The 21,693-nt window shown below is 56.1% G+C and overlaps 2 protein-coding genes across 3 annotated transcripts; one reads left to right on the top strand and one right to left on the bottom strand.

Annotated features, from left to right (window-relative positions):
* Nucleotides 1-74: 74 nt before the first annotated feature.
* On the top strand, nucleotides 75-1,837 carry LOC146751461 (uncharacterized; the record flags this gene model as incomplete). The annotated part of the gene is made up of 2 exons (XM_085534629.1): nucleotides 75-371; nucleotides 771-1,837. Coding segments are annotated over 2 exons (582 nt in total), but the record flags the coding sequence as incomplete, so codon positions are not given.
* On the bottom strand, nucleotides 1,381-21,680 carry ARHGAP35 (Rho GTPase activating protein 35). Of its 2 annotated transcripts, none has more exons than XM_015850654.3 (7): nucleotides 21,501-21,680; nucleotides 9,620-13,441; nucleotides 7,828-7,972; nucleotides 6,955-7,032; nucleotides 6,709-6,840; nucleotides 5,454-5,559; nucleotides 1,381-4,199 (listed from the first exon to the last, which is right to left on the bottom strand). In XM_015850654.3, the coding sequence occupies exons 2-7, from the start codon at nucleotides 13,280-13,282 to the stop codon at nucleotides 3,839-3,841; spliced, it is 4,485 nt and encodes a 1,494-aa protein (XP_015706140.2). In that variant the 5' UTR covers nucleotides 13,283-13,441; nucleotides 21,501-21,680; the 3' UTR covers nucleotides 1,381-3,838. The 2 variants fall into 2 exon arrangements, with proteins under 2 accessions (XP_015706140.2, XP_085390741.1); XM_085534615.1 differs by lacking the exon at nucleotides 21,501-21,680 and adding an exon at nucleotides 20,293-20,435.
* Nucleotides 21,681-21,693: the final 13 nt, after the last annotated feature.

A 21,693-nucleotide genomic window follows, 5' to 3' on the forward strand; every position in this document is an offset into this window, starting at 1 on the left:
ACCCTAAAACGATCCCCAAAAGGACCCAAAAAGGACCCCCAAGGGACCCAAAACAACCCCACAAATGACCCCAAAGGGACCCTAAAGGGACCCCCAAAGGAACCCCCAAAAGGACCCCTAAAAGACCCCCAAAAGGACCCCAAAGGGACCCCAAAGGGACCCCCAAAGGATCCCAACAGGAACCCGAAGGAACCCCTAAAGGACCCAAAAGAACCTACAAAGGACCCCAAAGGAACCCACAAAAGGACCCCAAAAGACCCCCAAAAAACCCCAAAGAACCCCAAAAAGGACCCCCAAGGGACCCAAAACGACCCCATAAAGGACCCCAAAGGGACCCTAAAGGAACCCCAAAGGACCCAAAAGGACCCCAACTGACCCCAAAAGGATCCTAAAGGATCCCCAAAGGACCTAGAAGGACCCCCAAAAAGACCCTGAAGGACTCCCAAAAGGACCCCCAAAAGAACCCACAAAAGATCCCAAAGGGCTCCAAAAGAACCCCAAAAAGGACCCCCAAGGGACCCAAAACGACCCCATAAAGGACCCCAAAGGGACCCGAAAGGGACCCGAAAGGAACCCCTAAAAGACCCCCAAAGGGACCCCCAAAGGATCCCAACAGGAACCCAAAGGAACCCCTAAAGGACCCAAAAGAACCTTAAAAAGACCCCAAAGAACCCCAAAAAGGACCCCCAAGGGACCCAAAACAACCCCACAAATGACCCCAAAGGGACCCCAAAAGGACCCCCAAAGACCCAAAATGACCCCACAAAGGACCCCAAAGGGACCCCAAAGGGACCCCCAAAGGATCCCAACAGGAACCCAAAGGAACCCCTAAAGGACCCAAAAGAACCTACAGAGGACCCCAAAGGAACCTACAAAAGGACCCCAAAAGACCCCCAAAGGACCCCAAAAAGGACCCCCAAGGGACCCAAAACGACCCCCTAAAGGACCCCAAAGGGACCTCCAAAAGGACCCTAAAACGACCCCCAAAAGGAACCCCAAAGGAGCCAAAAGAGCCTACAAAGGACCCCAAAGGAACCCCCAAAAGGACTCCCTAAAGACCCCCAGAGGACCTTAAAACAACCCCCAAAAGGACCCCAACAGGACCCCAAAGGGACCCCCAAAAGGACCAGAAAGGACCCCCAACAGGACCCCCATAGGGCCCCAAAAGGACCCTCAAAAGGACCCAAAAGAACCCACAAAGAACCCCAAAGGGACCCCAAAAGGACCCTAAAGGACCCAAAACGACCTCAAAAGGACCTAAAAGGACCTAAACCGACCCCAAAGCAGCGGCCAGCGAGACCCTCCCAGTGGTACCATTGAATCCACGTTGAAGCCAGCCCCCGAATCTATGTTTTTTTACCCCAAAAAGAAAACGAGTCCTTTCAAGTTGTCAGTTTCTTTTGTGTGTGTCTTTCCCCCTCCCCCAAAATTCATCAAATCCACAGAAAATGGGCAAAAAGGTTGAGCCCCCCCCCAAAAAAAACCCCCATCAAGCTCACCTCCGTAAGTGCTCAGCGCTGGGGGGTCCTCCCGGGGGGGGCATGTGGGGCAACGAAGCCCCCCCCCCATATTGGGGGTTGAGGGTGGGGGGCAGCAATGGGGGGTGTCAGGGTGGGGGGGGATGGGGGGGTTGTAGTGTTTGAGTTGTGGGGTGGAGCCATGGGGGGCATCGAAGGCCGTCGGATGGACATTGGGGGGCGTATTTGGGGTGGGGGGCATCCAGCATTCAGAGCGTGTTGGGCCACGTGAGGTGGGCGCCGGGACACAATGGATCCCTTTGGGACGGTGACGGAACACATCAGAACTCGCTTTGGACCTCTGGACCCCATCAGAACCCATCAGAACCCATTAGAACCCATCAGAACCCTTCAGAACCCATCAGAACCCATTGGAATCCATCAGAAGAGCTCTAGGCCACGTTGGATGAACGTTGGGATGTGTTGGGCGAGTCCTCCAGCATGAGATGGGCGCTGGGACACAATGGATCCCTTTGGGGTGGTGTCGGAACGCATCAGAACTCGCTTTGGACCTCTGGACCCCATCAGAACCCATCAGAACCCATTAGAACCCACCAGAACCCATCAGAACCCATTGGAACCCATCAGAAGAGCTCTGGGTTGACTTAGATGGACATTGGGATGCGTTGGGCGAGTCCTCCAGCATTCAGAGCATGTCGGGCCACATGAGATGGGCGCTGGACCACGTTGGATCACGTTGGGATGGTGCTGGAACCCATCAGAACTCACTTTGGACCTCTGGACCCCACCAGAACCCATTAGAACCCATCAGAAGAGCTCTAGGCCACGTTGGATGAACGTTGGGATGCGTTGGGCGAGTCCTCCAGCATGAGATGGGGGCTGGATCACGTTGGATCATGTTGGATCACAATGGATCCCTTTGGGAGAGCGTCAGATCCATCAGAACTCACTTTGGACCTCTGGACCCATCAGAACCCATCGGAATCCATCAGAACCCATTAGAATCCATCAGAAGAGCTCTGGGTTGACTTAGATGCGTTGTGCGAGTCCTCCAGCATTCAGAGCATGTCGGGCCACATGAGATGGGCACTGGATCACGTTGGATCACGTTGGATCACAATGGATCCCTTTGGGAGGTGTCAGATCCATCAGAGCTCGCTTTGGACCTCTGGACCCCATCAGGACACATCAGAACCCATTAGAACCCATTGGAATCCATCAGAAGAGCTCTGGGTTGCGTTGGATGGACGCTGGGATAGGTTGGATCACGTTGGATGTGCACCGGATCACATCAGATCCCAATAGCGGATCTCTGGGCTGCGTTGGATGAGCAATGGGATGCACTGGAGGAGCGCTGGATCACGCTGGATCACATCGGATCGCACCAAACCCCATTGGAAGAGCCCTGGGCTGCACCAGAACCCATTGGATCCCATTGGATGAACACCGGGCCGCAGTGGATCACATCGGACGAGTCCTGGATCACACCAGACAAACTGGATGAGCATCAAACCACGTTGGATCGACGCCGGGTCGAGTCAAAGGACAGAGGGAACACAATGGAACGTGATGGAAGAGGCCCCGGCTGCCCCAAACCGCAACAGAACACGCTGGATGAGTTCTGGATCCCATTGGATCCCATTGGATGACACTGGATGAATCCTGGCCCCATTGGAAGAGCCCTGGGACCCATTGGATCCCATTCGATGACAGCGGACAAATCCTGGCCCCATTGGAAGAGCCCTGAGACCCCACTGGATCACATTGGATGACACCGGACAAATCCTGGCCCCATTGGAAGAGCCCTGGGACCCCATTGGATCACATTGGGTGACACTGGACAAATCCTGGCCCCATTGGAAGAGCCCAGGGCTGCCCCACAGCAGAACAAACACCGGACCGCACCTGATGACCACCAGACCATATGGGGACCCCAAACAGCTGCACCGACCCACATTGGACGCAATGGGGCCGTGTTGCTCCGATGGCATCAAATGGGACGTTGGGGGGCTCAGTCACCCCCACCCCATTGGGCTGCGCTCAGTGCACCAAGTCCGAGCCCAAATCCCACAGCACTGAGCTCCTCAACCCCCCCAAAACCCCAACCATAAGAATCCCCCCCCCCAGCTCCACAAGTCCACGCTGGGAAGGGGAAGATGGCGAGCACCGCCCGAGCCCAGACCCATCTCTACGGCGTAACTCTTTGTTTCTTTGCTTCTATTCCACTTTCTGTTTCATTTCTCTCCTTTTATCCTCTTCCCCCCACCCTCCCCACCCTCCCCTTTTGTTTCTCCCCCCCCTAAACCCCCTTTTTTCCCCCCTTTCCCTCCCAATTTTCCCACCCCACCCCCCAACCCGGCTCACAGCGAGTGCTGCTCTGCATGGAGCGGGGCCGGGAGGAGAGCTTGGACGGGCGACTGCGGCGACGGAGGAGGGGTCCTGGGGGGCGACGGCTGAGCCGAGATGGGGGCGAAAGGGATGACGCCGGGGGGGGGGACGGAGGCCGAAGGGGAGGATGGGGCGGCGTTGGGGGGGTCGAGGATGGGGCGGTGGTAGAAAAAGAAGGGGCACTGCTGGATGAAGAGTTCGATGATTGTCTGGTAGGTGCGGGTGGCCGTCAGGGCGTCCATGGTGCTAAAGTCGGGGCGCATCAACGTGGGCCAGAAGCAGATGGAGAGGTTCTCGCTGGTCATCAGGTTGACGCGGTGGTGGTGGCTCACCCTAAAAATGGAAGGGGAGGGGGTTTGGGGTGAGCCCAGGGATGCTACGATGGTGTAGGGGTGCAAAAGCAAACCCAAGCCCCAAATTCTACCGATGGGGCGACACTGAGCCCCGCTGTTGGGTTCTGGGGCAACCCTGAGTCCCGTTATTGGGTTTTGGAGTGACACTGAGCCCCATTGTTGGGTTTTGGGGTGACCCTGAGTCCCGTTATTGGGTTTTGGGGCGAACCTGAGCCCTGTTCTTGGGTTTTGGGGTGACCCTGAGCCCCATTGTTGGGTTTTGAGGCAACCCTGAGTCCTGTTATTGGATTTTGGGGCAACCCTGAGTCCCGTTGTTGTGTTTTGGGGCAAACCTGAGCATTGTTATTGGATTTTGGGGCAACCCTGAGTCTCGTTATTGGGTTCTGGAGTGACACTGAGCCCTGTTCTTGGGTTTTGCGGTGACCCTGAGCCCCGTTGTTGGGTTTTGGGGCATCCCTGAGTCCTGTTATTGGGTTTTGGAGTGACTCTGAGTCCTGTTATTGGATTTTGGGGCAACCCTGAGTCCCATTGTTGGATTTTGGCATGACTCTGAGCCCCTCTGATGGTTTTTGGGGTGACCCTGAGCCCCACTGTTGGGTTTTGGGGCAACTCTGAGCATTGTTGTTGGGCTTTGGGGCAACCCTGAGTCTCGTTATTGGGTTTTGAAGTGACACTGAGCCCTGTTCTTGGGTTTTGGGGTGACCCTGAGCCCCATTGTTGGATTTTGGGGCAACCCTGAGTCCCGTTATTGGGTTTTGGAGTGACACTGAGCCCCATTGTTGGGTTTTGGGGTGACCCTGAGTCCCGTTATTGGGTTTTGGAGTGACACTGAGCCCTGTTCTTGGGTTCTGGGGTGACCCTGAGCCCCATTGTTGGGTTTTGGGATGACCCTGAGCCCTGTTGTTGGGTTCTGGGGCGACGCTGAGCCCCGTTGTTGGCTTTTGGGATGATCCTGAGCCCTGTTCTTGGGCTATGGGGTGACCCTGAGCCCCATTGTTGGGTTTTGGGGTGACCCTGAGCCCCACTGTTGGATTTTGGGGTGACCCTGAGCCCCGTTGTTGGGTTTTGGGGTGACCCTGAGCCCCGTTGTTGGGTTTTGGGGTAACCCCACGCCACAAAGTTGGATTTTGCCTCAACCTTGAGCCCTGCTTTTGGGTTTTGGGGCAAATCCAAGCCCCGGTGATGGGTTCAGAGGAAGACAGGGGGGACTTGGGGGGGGACCCCATAGACGTACTTGTTCAAGTGCCCGATGACGTATTTGAAGACCTCGTAGTTCTCCTTGGGGAACTTCCTCAGCACCTCCTTCAGCGCGTGGAGCTTCTGCTCCCGGTCGTTGATTTCTGTCCAGAAAGGAGAAGGGACATTTGTAGGATGGGAAGAGTCGCAGTGGGATCCCTCAGATCCCATTGTGTGGGACCTGGGCTGCTCAGCTTCCCCATATCCCAATCATTGTAGGATCCCATGGTTCTGTGATCCTAAAGGCTCCGCCAACCCAACCATTGTAGGATCTCATAGTTCTATGATCCTAAAGGGTCCAACCACTGTAGGATCCCATGGTTCTGTGACCTTTAAGATCAACCTCCACCCCAAGCACTGTACCATCGTTCTATGATCCTAAAGGTCCCTCCAACCCAACCACTGTAGGATCCCATGGTTCTGTGATCCTAAAGGCTCTGCCAACCCAACCACTGTAGGATCTCATAGATCTATGATCCTAAAGGGTCCAACCACTGTAGGATCCCGTGGTTCTGTGATCCTAAAGGCTCCGCCAACCCAACCATTGTAGGATCTCATAGTTCTATGATCCTAAAGCTCCCCAACACAACCACTGTAGGATCCCATGATTCTGTGATCCTAAAGGTCAATTCCAACCCAACCATTGTAGGATCTCAAGGTTCTGTGGTCCTAAAGGTCCCTCCAACCCAACCACTGTAGGATCCTGTGGTTCTGTGATCCTAAAGGCTCTGCCAACCCAACCATTGTAGGATCTCATAGATCTATGATCCTAAAGGGTCCAACCACTGTAGGATCCCATGGATCTGTGATCCTAAAGGTCCCTCCAACCCAACCACTGTAGGATCCCATGGTTCTATGATCCTAAAGGTCCCTCCAACCCAACCACTGTAGGATCCTGTGGTTCTGTGATCCTAAAGGCTCCGCCAACCCAACCACTGTAGGATCTCGTAGTTCTATGATCCTAAAGGCTCCCCAACCCAACCACTGTAGGATCCCATGGTTCTGTGATCCTAAAGGTCCCTTCCAACCCAATCACCATAGGATCCCATGGTTCTATGATCCTAAAGGTCCCTCTGTGCTTCCATGATCTCAAATGCCCCCCAGCCCCCCACCGCAGGACCCCAAGCCCTTTAAGATCCCCCAACCCAACCACTCTAAGACATCAGAGACGCAATGTGGGGGTACAGACCCCCACCCCAAAGCAGCGATTTGGGGTCCTGCCCCCTTTCTCCCCCCCATCACCCCCTACTCACTGTGGGCTTCCACCAGCTCCACCTGCATGCTATAGGGCACCAGGGGCTCGGGCAGCTCGGAGAAGAAGCTCTTCATGGCCCCGGCCACCGTGTTGACAGTGAAATCCTTCTCAGCCAGGTCCAGGTTGTGGTCTATGGGGTAGGGGGGGATATAGGGGGATATAGGGGGTCCATGGTTACAGCACAGCTCCCTATGGGGTGGGATGTGGGGTGGGAGGGGGGTGTCCCTGTTTTTTGGGGCATTACCCTGGTCGAACTGGCGCTGCAGGCTCTCCATCTCGGACTTGTTGCCGCTCACGCGGTAGATGCCCTCGGTGCTGAGCCCTGGAGGGAGAAGTTGGCAAGATTTGGGGTAAAAAGAGCTGGATTTGGGGCAGAAGGTGGTGAATTTGGAGCAAAAAGAGCTGAAATTGGGGCAAATAAAACTGAATTTGGGGCAAAAGGAGCCAAAGCTGGGGCAAAGAGAGGAGGATTTTGTGCAAATAGTGCGGAATTTGGGGCAAAAAGAGCTGAAACTGGGGCAAAAGGTGTTGAATCTGGGGCAAAAAGAGCTGAATTCGGGGCAGAAGGTGCTGGATTCCAGGCAAAAAGGGCTGAATTTGGAGGAAAAAGGACTGAATTCAGGGCAAACAAGGCTGAATTTGGAGCAAAAAGGGCTGAATTTGGGGCAAAAAGACCCTGAATTTGGGGCAAAAGGAGCCAAAGTTGGGGCAAAGAGAGAAGGATTTTGTACAAAAGGTGCGGAATTTGGGGCAAAAAGAGCTGAAACAGGGGCAAAAGGTACAGAATTTGGGGCAAAAAGAGGAGGATTTGGTGCAAAATGAAAAATTGGGGTAAAAAGAGAACTTGGGGCAAAAGGTGCAGAATATGGGGCAAAAAGAGGAGGATTTGGAGCAAAAAGAGGAGGATTTGGGGCAAAAGGTGCAGAATTTGGGGCAAAAAGAGCTGAAATTGGGGCAAAAGGTGCAGAATTTGGGGCAAAAAGAGGATTTGGAGCAAAAAGAGGGGGATTTGGGGCAAAAGGTGCAGAATTTGGGGCCAAAAGAGGAGGATTTGGGGCCAAAAGAGGAGGATTTGGGGCCAAAAGAGGAGGATTTGGGGCCAAAAGAGGTATCTCACCTGTGGCCTCGATGTACTCGATGCAGCGCTCGATGAAGATGGGGATGGGCTTCTCGGCGCTGACGACGCTGCTGAGGGGCACCCCGAAATAGCTGCTCTCCCACATGGGTTTGGTGAGCGAAGGCCGAGGTTTGGGCTTTGGTTTCTATGGGGGGAAATGGGGTGGTGTTATGGGATGAACCAAAACGGCCCCTTTTTGACCCAAAAAGGAGCAGGAAGGGCTCGAAGGGGAAGCGGGGTGGAGTGGGAGAGGAGGGAGGGACGATGTTATCATATGAACCCTTAATTAACACAATGGGGGGGGGTTGCTGCTAATTAAACAGGCAAATGTAATCATGTGAGGCCTTAACTATCGCGGGGGATTGGGTGTTAATTAGCAGGGGAAGTAATTATGACGTGGTGATGAGTTATGACACGGTGATGACGTCACTGCATGAGGTGATGACATCATTGCGCATTGCGATGCTTGATTAATTAATCACGGCATAACCAATTATGACATGATGATTAATTGCTGTGACGATAAATTAGGGCAATGAATTATTGAGGTAATTAATTGTTACCCCCTAACAACCAATTGTTGCCACGGGATGATGAATTATTACCATGCAATAATTAATTCAGCCCTAATGAGGCGCTAATTCAAATGTTTCACTATTTATGGGACTTTTATCCTAAATACAGCATTTATTCACCTTTTTAACAGGCAATTTACCCCTTTTTTCCTCAAAACCTGCAGAGATTTCACCTGATTTTGGGGGAAAATGGCCCAAATCTTTGGGGGGGGTTTTGGTTCCCTGAAGGAGCTCCATTTTTTGGGTGGAAATCTCATGATTTTGGAGCTTTGTTTGCTCACAGCTGATGGAGAAGAAACGGGGGCGTTTTGTTGGGTCTTTATTGAAGAACGGGGATGGGATCCCATTGGGAAAGGAGCCGAGGTCCCTGTGGGAACGGGGATGGGACCCCAATGGGAATGTAGGTGGAATCCCACTGGGAATGGGGATGGGATCCCACTGGGAACAGGGACAGGATCCCAATGGGAATGAGGATGGGACGGGATCCCAATGGGAATGAGGATGGGACGGGATCCCAATGGGAACAGGGATGGGACCCCAATGGGAATGGGGACGGGATCCCAAATGGAATGAAGGTGGCATCCAACTGGGAACAGGGATGGGATCCCATTGGGAAAGGAGCTGAGGTCCCATTGGGAACGGGGACAGGATCCCACTGGGAACAGGGACGGGATCCCAATGGGAACGAGGATGGGATCCTACTGGGAAAGGGGATGGGGTCCCAATGGAAAAGGGGACAGGATTCCACTGGGAACAGGGACAGGATTCCACTGGGAACAGGGACAGGATCCCACTGGGAATGGGGACAGGATTTTACTAGGAATGGGGATGGGATCCCACTGGGAATAAAGTTGAGATCCCACTGGGAACAATGATAGGATCCCATTGGGAACAGTTTTGGGATCCCACTGAGAACGGGGATGGGATCCCACTGGGAATGAAGGTGAAATCCCATTGGGAACAGGGAAGGGATCCCACTGGGAATGGAGACAGGATCCCACTGAGAACGGTGATGGGATCCCTCAACCCCCGCCACGACTCACTGTGACTCCCCAAACCTCCATGAATTTACACTGTTTTGATGCCCCCCCCCCCCCCCCAGCAGCTAATTGTGGCTCAGGGCTAATTAAGGAGGGACTTCCCTGACTTGGGTTCCTCCAAACCATCCCCATAAATGGCTCAAAAGCCTGAAACAGCCCCAAAAGGCACTTCCTTACCTTGGTGGTCCGCCGGAGGCTGCGCAGGATGTTCCTCCTCCGCGGGTCCTCCCCGTCGGCCGCCTCGTAGGGGATGACGGCATTGTCTCCCTTGTAGCCCTGCGAGCTCTGATCCTCCTCCTTCTTCCTAATGGGTCCCAACTCGTCATCGCTGCCTACCCCAAAGCTGCTGCGATAGGAGGCGAAGCGGCCGAGCCGGGCGCAACGCGTCCGATAGAGAGCAGGTTTGGCCAGGAGAGAAAGCTTACGGCCACCGCGCTCCAAAGAGCTGCTGTCGGCCTCGCTGTCGGAGCCGTTGTTGGCGCCGCCGTTGGGTTGGCTCTTGTTGATGTTGCGGATGGTGATGATCTTCCCCTGGGTGCTGTCGTGGGGCACCGAGTAGATGTTCTCCTCCTCGCTCTTGGGTTTGAGCACGGCGTCCAGCGGCTCGGCGTAATCCGAAGGGTCGAAGGCGTCGGCGGGCGGCCAGCTGCCGCACGACACCGATTTCCTCTGGCCTTGCTCTAGGTAGGATAGATCCCCTTTGCCCAACTCGAAGGGCACCGGCGGCTTCGGCTTCACCGGCGGAGGCACTTTGCTGTTCAGCTTGCTCTCGAAGGCGCTGACCACCGAGATGAAGGTCAGCCCGTCGTTCCCCTCCAGCTCCACTGAGAGCTTTGAGTGGTCCTTGGGCAGCGCCGCCTCGTCCCGGCAGAAGCCATAGGGCTGAGGTTCCAAGTCCTCCTCCGAGTCGGGTGGATGGGAATTACACTGTGGCGACGCAGCACGCGGCGATCCCGCTGCCTCCTCCGCCCCGCACGCCTCGGCCGCGTGGTCATACATGTGCATGGCCTCCACCAACGTCTTCTTCTCCAGGGCTTCCTTGAAGAAGGCCTGGAAACTGTCCAGTTTGGGCTGAGTCTGCCCGTACGTCACAGCAGCGAACTTGCCGTCGATCTCCTGTGCAATCTCCTCCCCCTCGGCCACTTGCTCGCGGCTCACGTCGCTCTCCAGGACGTCCACGGAGCCATCAACGAGAGCCACCAGCTGCACCGGGACGACGTCCTGCACCTCGCAGAGGAAGGCGCGCAGCATGGCCAGCGAGGCGCGACGTTTGGCTGCGTAGAAGACAACGTAGCCATGCACCAGGCGACTCTTCCGCACACCAAAGGCCGCGTGGTAGGAGAGCAGAGAGAGCTCCACGCGTCTCCTCTGCTGCCCCAAGCTCAGCTCCAGCAGCACGGAGCCACCGCACGGCGCCGGGCGACACAGCGGGGACTGCAGGATGGGAGCCAGCAGCTCGTCGGCACCCGCCGCGTCACCGCACATAAAGCACATGGCCACGCGCAGCTCCACGTCCGACAGCTCCTTGAGGCCTTGGGGCGCCGAGAGGAGGCTGAGGTTCCTCTTAGAGTCCAGCAGCCCCTTCAGCACTTGGCTGATCTGCTTCTCGTTCACGCTGCGCCCGTAGGCGATGCCGGCGGCGGCGGGGTCGAGGAAGACGCATTGCAGCTTGCCAGCGATCTGCTGGCCCTGCTGCACCAGGCTGTGCAGCGTCTCGCCGCCCGCATCACCGCGCTTGTTGACCAGCATCAGGGTAAGAGGGAGGTGGGCCGGGTGGTTCTCCCTCCGACCCGCCGCGCTCTTCTCGATGCTCTCCACCACATAGGAGAGCGATTCCTTGGAGTTGTAGAGGCAGAGGCAGCCGTGGGGCTGGAAGGTGGGTGTCTGGAAGGCGTTGACGGGCAGCCGCACGTTGCCCTCGATGGGCCGCAGCGACAGCTCGTACATCTTGCCCTCGATGACGTACTTGTCGTCGTTGGTGCACAACGCCCGGATCTCGTTGGCCAACTCACGGGCCAGGCCGTCCTTCCCCAGGATCACCAGGTTGATGCGGTCGACGTTGGGGTCCGAGAGGAAGTTCTTCTGGTTCCGGTCGGTCAGTCGGGAGGTGCGGGAGCCCAGGAGCTGCTCGACACGTGAATCGACACAAAGAGGGCAGCTGGGGCACGTCTCCTTGGTCGGGTGGTAGACAAAGTGGATGTGCTTTAGGATGAGAGCGTCGCGCTCCGCCTGCAGCTTCTGCAGCGCCTTGAAGCGCTGCTCCTCGCCCAGCACCTCCTGGATCACCCCCATCTTCTCCTTGCTGGGCTTGGCGTCCAACTCCAGCTCATAGAACAGCTCCGAGTACTCCAGCAGCAGCTCCTGGAACTCCTCCTTGGCCCTCTCAATGATGCGCTTCTGGTGCTTGCCGTAGATGTCCATGTAGACTGGCTCCTCCAGCCACATGTAGAAGTCCTCGTTCATGATGAAGCTGCGTGCTTCCTCCCATGGTTTGCCGGGCGTCACGAAGGGAGATGCCTCCAGGTTCTCTTGGAAAGCCCTCCGCATCTCAGCACGCTTCCTCTCGTTCCTCAACCTCTCCAGATGAGCCTCGTAGAGCTGCTCGGCTGCCTGCGTCTCCATCACGTCGAAGGGGATGCGCTCGGTGTCGGCGCTGTCTATATGACTCGTGGCGTCCCACGGGGTCTCCTCCAGCACCACGAACCACTTGGAGAAATCCCCCTTCGCCTCCAACAGCCGCCGAGCTTTGGAGCAGCTCAGGTGGTCGATCTCATCCAGGTCGGGAACCAGCGCGTCCAACGCCTGCGGGAGCAGCGCCAGGTACGCCCGCCTCCTGCGCTCGATGTGCTCCTGCTTCAGACGCTGGACGTGCTGTAGGAAGAGCTTCTTGGCCTTTGGAGTCCCCTCCAGATACACATAGTCCTGGTACTCCGGCGCCGCCTGCATCTTACGACTGACAGCAGCCCACGTCTCATTGTGGTTCTTGACAACACGACTCACCAACCACTCATACTTGTCCTTGGCGGCCGCGATCTGCTGGCTCTGCTGTTTCAACGCTTCGAAGTAGGGGATGATTTTGGTCTTCCCACGGCTCTTATCCACCAGCTGCACCAAGGTGCCGAACGCCAGGTCCACGTTGACGTTGGAGCGAGCCGACGTCTCCACCACCTGCAGGTTCTTCTTGCTGAGGGCGAAGGCGTGAGCGTCGCGGATGTAACGCTCCACGCCTTCGTCGCATTTGGTCAGCACCACCACGATGGGTTTCTTGGTCTTGGCCAACTGGTTGTAGAGATTAGAGACGAATTTCAGCTGCTCGTCAAAGTTCCGATTCATCCCCCTGCTGACGTCGATGCAGAGCAGGAAACCATCCACCAACAGCTTCCCATCCGGCATCTGCTTCTGCTCAAAGTCCTGCTCCAAGCCCAGCTGGTCGGTGCAGAAATACATCAGCTTCTCAGCTGAAGCCAACTTAGTGGCCGCGGCGCGTTTGATGTAGGGTTGCAGCGCGGTGCTGCGGTGAGGCTGGAAGGTTTGGTCATCGATAAACTCTGTTTGTTCCACCACGTGCGCCCGACATTCCGCGCACTCCTCCAGCGACCGCACCACCTCCCCCCAGTATAAGAAGTGATCGTTGTTGACCACCCGCCCCCCGAAGTCGCTGGTGCTGAGCACCGACGTGTGATCCAGGTGGAACTCGTCGGCGCTCGGCCGGACGAAGCGGTTGCAGAGACAAGACTTGCCGACGCCGCACTGACCCTTTTCTTTCTCAGTCCCGGATAAACCCACCACGCTAATGTTGTAGGTGGGGATTCGGGCATCTTGCTTCCTCGCCATCATCATCGTCGTCCGTACATCCTGTCCCAAGCCCTGCCCAGAGGATCGGTGGCAGCGCGGATGGGCGGCGGTAGATGGGGGGCTCACGACAGCGGTGGAGTCCCCATGGCTGTGGGGCAGCTCAGGGCTGGAGGGGGGATGAAATCAGGCGGCCGAGGGGGGACCCTGAAGGAGAGAAAGGAGTCAGCAATGTGGGGAAGGAGGGACTGAGACACAATTCTGCTCTAATTGTGCTGAAAATGGGCGCAAATCTGCCATAATATCAAAGTATGGGGTCATAGGATGGGAACCAGGCTGAAAATGGACACAAAACTGCCATAATATCTGAATATGGGGCTGTGGGATGGGAACCAGGCTGAAAATAGGCAGAAATCTGCCATAAATGTGCTGAAAATGGGCACAAATCTGCCATAATTGTGCTGAAAATGGGCACAAATCTGCCATAATATCGGAGAATGAGGCTGTGGGATGGGAACCAGGCTGAAAACGGGCACAAATCTGCTCTAATTCTGCTGTAACTGTACTGAAAATGGGCAAAACTCTGCCATAATATCAAAGTATGGGGTCATAGGATGGGAACCAGGCTGAAAATGGGCACAAATCTGCCATAAATGTGCTGAAAATGGGCATAAATCTGCAGTATTATCAAAGTATGGGGCTGCAGGATGGGAATGAGGCTGGAAATGGGCACAAATCTGCCATAAATGTGCTGAAAATGGGCAAAAATCTGATATAACTGTACTGAAAACGGGCGTAAACCTGCAATAATACCTAAGTACGGGACTGCGGGATGGGAACAGGACTGAAAATGGGCACAAATCTGCCATAATTGTGCTGAAAATGGGCACAAATCTGCCATAATTGTGTTGAAAATGGGCACAAATCTGCCATAATTGTGTTGAAAATGGGCACAACTCTGCCATAATATCAAAGTATGGGGTCATAGGATGGGAACCAGGCTGAAAATGGGCACAATTCTGCCATAAATGTGCTGAAAATGGGCATAAATCTGCAATAACATCTGAATATGGGGCCACAGGATGGGAACCAGACTGAAAATGGGCACAAATCTACCATAAATGTGCTGAAAATGGGCAAAAATCTGATATAACTGTACTGAAAACGGGCGTAAACCTGCAATAATACCTAAGTACGGGACTGCGGATTGGGAACAGGACTGAAAATGGGCACAAATCTGCCATAATTGTGCTGAAAATGGGCACAATTCTGCCATAATATCAAAGTATGGGGTCATAGGATGGGAACCAGGCTGAAAATGGGCACAAATCTGCCATAAATGTGCTGAAAATGGGCATAAATCTGCAATAACATCTGAATATGGGGCCACAGGATGGGAATGAGGCCGAATCCTATAGCGAGGACCCTCCCACCCCCAAATCCTATAGTGGGGACCCCTCAAATCCTATGGCAGGGACTCCCCCTTCAAATCCTATATGGGGACCCCCGCCCCCAAATCCTATACGGGGACCCTCCCCCAAATCCTATATTGGGACCCTACCCCAAACACTATGGCAGGGACCCCCCCCTCAAATCCTATAGTGGGGACCCTCCCCCATACTCTATATTGGGGAGCCTAACCCAAACACAATGGCAAGGACCCCCCCCTCAAATCCTATTGTGGGGACCCTTCCCCCATATCCTATGGTGGGACCCTCCCCCAAATCCTATATGGGGACCCTACCCCAGACACTATGGCAGGGACCCCCCCCCTCAAATCCTATGGTGGTGACCCTTTCCACATATCCTATGGTGGGGACCCCCCCTCAAATCCTATATGGGGACCCCCGCTCAAATCCTATATGAGGACCCTTCCCCAGACACTATGGCAGGGACCCTCCCCCAAATCCCATATGGGGACCCTTCCCCCATATCCTATAGTGGGACCCCCCCTCAAATCCTATATGGGGACCCTACCCCAAACACTATGGCAGGGACCCTCCCCCACATCCAATGGCAAGGGCCCTCCCCCAAATCCCATATGGGGACCCTTCCCCCATATCCTATGGTGCGACCCTTCCCCCATATCCAATAGCAAGCAGCCCAACCCAAACACAATGGCAAGGACCCCCCCAAATCCTATTGTGGGGACCCCTCCCAAATTCTATATGGGGACCTTCCCCCTTATTCTATGGCGCGATCCTCCCCCAAATCCTATTGTGGGGACCCTTCCCCCATATCCTATGGCGGAACCCTCCCTCAAATCCTATATGGGGACCCTACCCCAAACACTATGGCGGGGACCCTCCCCAAATCCTATTGTGGGGACCCTTCCCCAAACACTATGGCAAGGACCCCCCCTCAAATCCTATGGCGGGGACCCTCCCCCAAATCCTATATGGGGACCCTACCCCAAACACTATGACAGGGACCCTCCCCCAAATCCTATATGGGGACCCTTCCCCCATATCCTATGGTGGGACCCTCCCCCAAATCCTATATGAGGACCCTACCCCAAACACTATGGCAGGGATCCCTCCCCCAAATCCTATATGGGGACCCTACCCCAAACACTATGACAGGGACCCTCCCCCAAATCCCATATGGGGACCCTTCCCCCATATCCTATGGCAGAACCCTCCCCCAAATCCTATATGGGGACCCTACCCCAAACACTATAACAGGGACCCTCCCCCAAATCCTATATGGGGACCTCATCCCAAACACTATGACAGGGACCCTCCCCCAAATCCTATTGTGGGGACCCTTCCCCCATATCCTATGGCGGGGACCCTCCCTCAAATCCTATATGGGGACCCTTCCCCAAACACTATGGCAAGGACCCCCCCTCAAATCCTATATGGGGACCCTTCCCCCATATCCTATATGGGGACCCCCCCTCAAATCCTATATGGGGACCCTACCCCAAACACTATGGCAGGGATCCCCCCCCAAATCCTATAGGGGGACCTCACCCCAAACACTATGGCAGGGACCCCCCCTCAAATCCTATATGGGGACCTTCCCCCAAATACTACGGCAAGGACCCCCCCTCAAATCCTATATGGGGACCCTACCCCAAACACTATGGCAGGGACCCTCCCCCAAATCCTATTGGGGGGACCCTACCCCAAACACTATGACAGGGACCCTCCCCCAAATACTATATTGGGACCCTACCCCAAACACTATGGCAGGGACCCCCCCCTCAAATCGTATGGTGGTGACCCTTCCCACATATCCTATGGTGGGGACCCCCCCTCAAATCCTATATGGGGACCCCCCCCAATCCCAATGCCCCCCCAGCCCCTATATCGGTGGGTCTGGGTCCCCTATATCCGCACTCACAGCTCCGTGCCCCACGGCGGCGTTGGGAACTTTCACTTTCAACCCCGAAATCCCTGAGTCAGGAGTTACTCATTGACCCCGCTGTGTTGGGAAGGAGGAGCTCAGCCCCGGGCTCACATCCCAACCCCATAACTGCCCCCCATTGGGAAATAACATCATTTTACCCCAAAATACACCTTTTCCCACCCGTTTTCACCCCAAAACGGCACTTCTGGATCCATTTTACCCCCATAATGTGACCTCCAACCCTATTCTGGCCTATTTTAGCCCCAAACCATCCCCTATTTTTTACCCCAAAATGGGCTTTTCCGCCCCATTTTCACTCCCATCCCATCAATGCCCCACAACCAGGCTTCAAACTACCCCAAAACTGCCATTTCTCACCCCATTTTTGCCCCCATTCCAATCAAAACTTCGGATTCCTGACACAAAATGGGGATTTTCGCCCCGTTTTCACCTTAAATTGCCATTTTTCCCAACAATTTCCACTGGGTTCCTATATGACCCCATAGGACACAAAGGGAATTGGGGTCACCATTGGGTTCCAATGTGATCCCATAGGACGCAATGGGAATTGGGGTCATTAGTTGGGGTCTACATTGACCCCATAGGACACAAAGGCATTTAGGGTCACCATTGGGTTCCATTAAGACCCCATAGGACACTACAATGACCCCATAAGACACAAAGGGAACTGGGGTCACCATTGGGTTCCATTATGACCCCATAGGACACTACAATGACCCCATAGGACACAAAGGGAACTGGGGTCACCATTGGGTTCCATTATGACCCCATAGGACACTACAATGACCCCATAGGACACAAAGGCATTTAGGGTCACCATTGGGTTCCATTATGACCCCATAGGACACTACAATGACCCCATAGGACACAAAGGCATTTAGGGTCACCATTGGGTTCCATTAAGACCCCATAGGACACAAAGGCATTTAGGGTCACCATAGGGTTCCTATATGACCCCATAGGACACTACAATGACCCCATAGGACACAAAGGGAATTGGGGTCACCATTGGGTTCCATTATGACCCCATAGGACACAAAGGGAATTGGGGTCACCATTGGGTTCCTATATGACCCCATAGGACACAAAGGGAATTGGGGTCACCATTGGGTTCCTATATGACCCCATAGGACACTACAATGACCCCATAGGACACAAAGGGAATTGGGGTCACCATTGGGTTCCATTATGACCCCATAGGACACTACAATGACCCCATAGGACACAAAGGGAACTGGGGTCACCATTGGGTTCCATTATGACCCCATGGACCCAATGAACCCCACCATAGAGCCCCATAGGATATAGGGGTCCCCACTATAGGATCTGGGGGGGGTCCCTTCCATAGAGCCCCATAGGATATAGGGGTCTCCCCTATAGGATCTGGGGGGGGTCCCTACTATAGGATTTGGGGGGGGGGTGGATCCCCACCATAGAGCCCCATAGGATATAGGGGTTGCCGCCATAGGATCTGGGTTTGGTCTGTGCTATAGGATTTGGGGGGGGTCCCTTCCATAGAGCCCCATAAAATATAGGGGTCCCCACTATAGGATCTGGGGGGGGTCCCTGCTATAGGATTTGGGGGGGGGTCCCCACCATAGAGCCCCATAGAATTTAGGGGGGGGGACCCCCATCATAGAACCCCAATGGATTTAGGGGGACCCCAACCACAGCGTCCCACAGGACTTGGGAGGGGACCCCATAGGATTCCATAGGATTTGGAGACCCCCCCCCACAACAGCCCCATAACATTTAAGGACCCCCCTCCCCCCCCCAATGGGGGTCTCCCATCACATGATTTGGGGGGGGGAGGGGCCCAAAATGAGGGTCTCCTTTATTATGGGGGGGGGGTCCCAGTGCTCCCACTCCTATATATGGGGCCGTTGCCCCCCACCTCAATTAAGAAGGGACCCCCCCCCAATTAATAAGGTGCCCCCCCCCCATTCCTCTATTCCCCCTCCCCTAAATACATGCGTTCCCAGTGCCCCCTTCCCCTATTATTGGGACCCCCCCCATATGGGGGTCCCCCCCCCCATTAATTAGGGGTCCCCACCCCCCTACATGGGGGTCAATGAGCCCCCTCCCCTATTAACAGAAGGATCCCATTGGCCCCTCCCCTATTAGAGGGGGGGGGGTCTTAGTGCCCCCTTCTACATATATGGAGCCCCCCCCCTATTCAAAGGGTCCTGGGGCCCCCTCCCCTATTAAAGGGGGTTCTGGTGCCCCCTCCCATATAAATGGAGCCCCCTCCCCTATTACTGCAGCCCTTTCCCCTATCACCCTATCTCCTCCATTACCAGAGACCCCCCCCCCATTACAAGCAATAAGACCCCCCCCCCATTACCAGCAATGAGACCCCCCCCATTACAAGCAATGGGATCTTGGTCCCCCCCCCATTTATGTTGCCCCCTCCCCTATTACTGAAACCCTTTCCATTAGCACTATATGTGGGGTGGGGGGGTCGCGACGCCCACCCCTCCATTACCAGAGACCCCCCCCAACCCCCCATTACAAGCAATAGGACCCCAGTTCCCCCCCACCCATTACAAGCAATGAGACCCCCCCCCAGTTACAAGCTGTGGGATCCCAATCCTCCCCCCCTCAAATTACTAGCAATGAGACCCCCCCCACCATTACAAGCAATGGGATCCCGGTGCCCCCCCCCCCCCCCCCCCACCATTACAAGCAATGAGACCCCCCCCCATTACAAGCAATGGGATCCCGGTCCCCCCTCCCCCATAACCAGAGACCCCCCCCATTATAAGCAATGAGAACCCCCCCTCAGTTACAAGCAATGGGAACCCGGTGCCCCCCCCCCATTAGAAGCAGTGAGACCCCCCCCCATTACAAGCAATGGGATCCTGGTGCCCACCCCCCCCCATTACCAGCAATGAGACCCCCCCCACCCCCATTACAAGCAATAGGACCCCAGTTCCCCCCCATTACAAGCAATGGGATCCCGATCCCCCCCCCCCCATTACCAGCAATAGGATCAATGGGATCCCGGTGCCCCCCGCCCCCATTACAAGCAGTGAGACCCCCCCCATTATAAGCAATGGGATCCCGGTTAAACCCCCCCCCATTACAAGCAATGAGACCCCCCCCCCCCATTACAAGCAATGGGATCCTGGTTAAACCTCCCCCCATTGCAAGCAATAGGACCCCGGTTCCCCCTTCCCCCATTACAAGCAATGAGACCCCCCCCCAATTACCAGCAATGGGATCCCGGTTAAACCCCCCCCCATTCCAAGCCATAGGACCCCGTTCCCCCCTCCCCCATAACCAGAGACCCCCCCCATTACAAGCAATGAGAACCCCCCCTCAGTTACAAGCAATGGGAACCCGGTGGCCCCCCCCCCCCCCAGCTCCCTCCCCCCCATTCCAAGCAATGGGATCCCGGTGCCCCCCCCCCATTACAAGCAGTGAGACCCCCCCCCCCCCATTCCAAGCAATGGGATCCCGGTTAAACCCCCCCCCATTCCAAGCAATGAGACCCCCCCCCCATTCCAAGCAATGGGATCCCGGTCCCCCCCCCCATCCCCCCCCATCCCCATCCCGTCTCCCTTCAGGGGGTGGGGCCGCCCCCATTGTTCCCCTCCCGTTTATAGGGGCGGAGGGGGGGGGTTATATTATATATTCTATAGGGTGTGTGTGGGGGGGGGTCTCCCCTGTTATTCCCTTACCGGATCGATGGGGTTGAGCCGGGTCGGGTGGGGGGGGGGGAGGCGCCATGTCCGCTTTGAGGGGCGGCCCCGGGGCCGCCGGGCCGGGTTGGGCCTGGGCCTGTAATGGCGGCTGCGCCTTCCTCCTCCTCCCCCCCTCCTCCTCCTCCTCACGGACCCGGGAAGGGGGGGGGGGGAGCGCGGCGTGAGTGCGCATGTGCGGGGCGGGGCCTGATGCGGCTGCGGTAACGCGCATGAGCGGGGGGGAGTAGGCCGCAAAGTAGGGTAGGGTAGGCCGCAAAGCCTCGTAGGGTAGGCCGCAAAGTAGGGTAGGCCGCAAAGCCTCGTAGGGTAGGCCTCAAAGCCCGGTAGGGTAGGCCGCAAAGTAGGGTAGGCCGCGAAGCCTGGTAGGGGTAGGCCGCAAAGCCCGGTAGGGTTAGGCCGCAAAGCCCGGTAGGGTTAGGCCGCAAAGCCCGGTAGGGTTAGGCCGCAAAGCCCGGTAGGGTTAGGCCGCAAAGCCCGGTAGGGTTAGGCCGCAAAGCCCGGTAGGGTTAGGCCGCAAAGCCCGGTAGGGTTAGGCCGCAAAGCCCGGTAGGGTTAGGCCGCAAAGCCCGGTAGGGTTAGGCCGCAAAGCCCGGTAGGGTTAGGCCGCAAAGCCCGGTAGGGTTAGGCCGCAAAGCCCGGTAGGGTTAGGCCGCAAAGCCCGGTAGGGTTAGGCCGCAAAGCCCGGTAGGGTTAGGCCGCAAAGCCCGGTAGGGTTAGGCCGCAAAGCCCGGTAGGGTTAGGCCGCAAAGCCCGGTAGGGTTAGGCCGCAAAGTAGGGTAGGCCGCAAAGCCTCGTAGGGTAGGCCGCAAAGTAGGGTAGGCCGCGAAGCCCGGTAGAGTAGGCCGCAAAGCCTCGTAGGGTAGGCCGCAAAGCCTGGTAGGGTTAGGCCGCAAAGTAGGGTAGGCCGCGAAGCCTGGTAGGGTTAGGCCGCAAAGTAGGGTAGGCCGCAAAGCCTCGTACGGTAGGCCGCAAAGTAGGATAGGCCGCAAAGCCTGGTAGAGTAGGCCGCAAAGCCTCGTACGGTAGGCCGCAAATCCTCGTATAGTAGGCCGCAAAGTAGGGTAGGCCGCAAAGCCCGGTAGAGTAGGCCGCAAAGCCTCGTAGCCTCGTACGGTAGGCCGCAAAGCCGCAAAGCCTCGTACGGTAGGCCGCAAAGCCTCGTAGCCTCAGTGCGGCGCTTTTACCTTTTTAGTCTCCTGAATAATCCGTTTCTCTGCTTCATCTCCCCCTCCTCGCAGCGTCCTGAGCTGTTTTCGTGCCGTTTCCCCCCCGGTTTTAACGTCGTTATCCACCCCCGCGGCCTAGTAGGCCTCAACGAGGCGGAAGTAGGGGGATATATCCCAGGGTGCCCCGCGCGGCTCAATGCGGCACTTTGAG

This window comes from Coturnix japonica, unplaced genomic scaffold, assembly GCF_054131305.1.
Source record: "Coturnix japonica strain WE unplaced genomic scaffold, WE-NBRP24 Scf089, whole genome shotgun sequence".
In the NCBI taxonomy this organism is placed as follows: domain Eukaryota; kingdom Metazoa; phylum Chordata; class Aves; order Galliformes; family Phasianidae; genus Coturnix; species Coturnix japonica.

What these genes read in the sequence shown, in the direction of transcription:
- ARHGAP35 (XM_015850654.3), bottom strand. Translation starts at nt 13,282, where the DNA reads ATGATGATGGCGAGGAAGCAAGATGCCCGAATCCCCACCTACAACATT. An exon ending in GCCTCCGGCGGACCACCAAG is followed by an intron (nt 7,973 to 9,619) that starts GTAAGGAAGTGC and finishes TTCCCCCCATAG; the next exon opens with AAACCAAAGCCCAAACCTCG. An exon ending in CGAGTACATCGAGGCCACAG is followed by an intron (nt 7,033 to 7,827) that starts GTGAGATACCTC and finishes TTCTCCCTCCAG; the next exon opens with GGCTCAGCACCGAGGGCATC.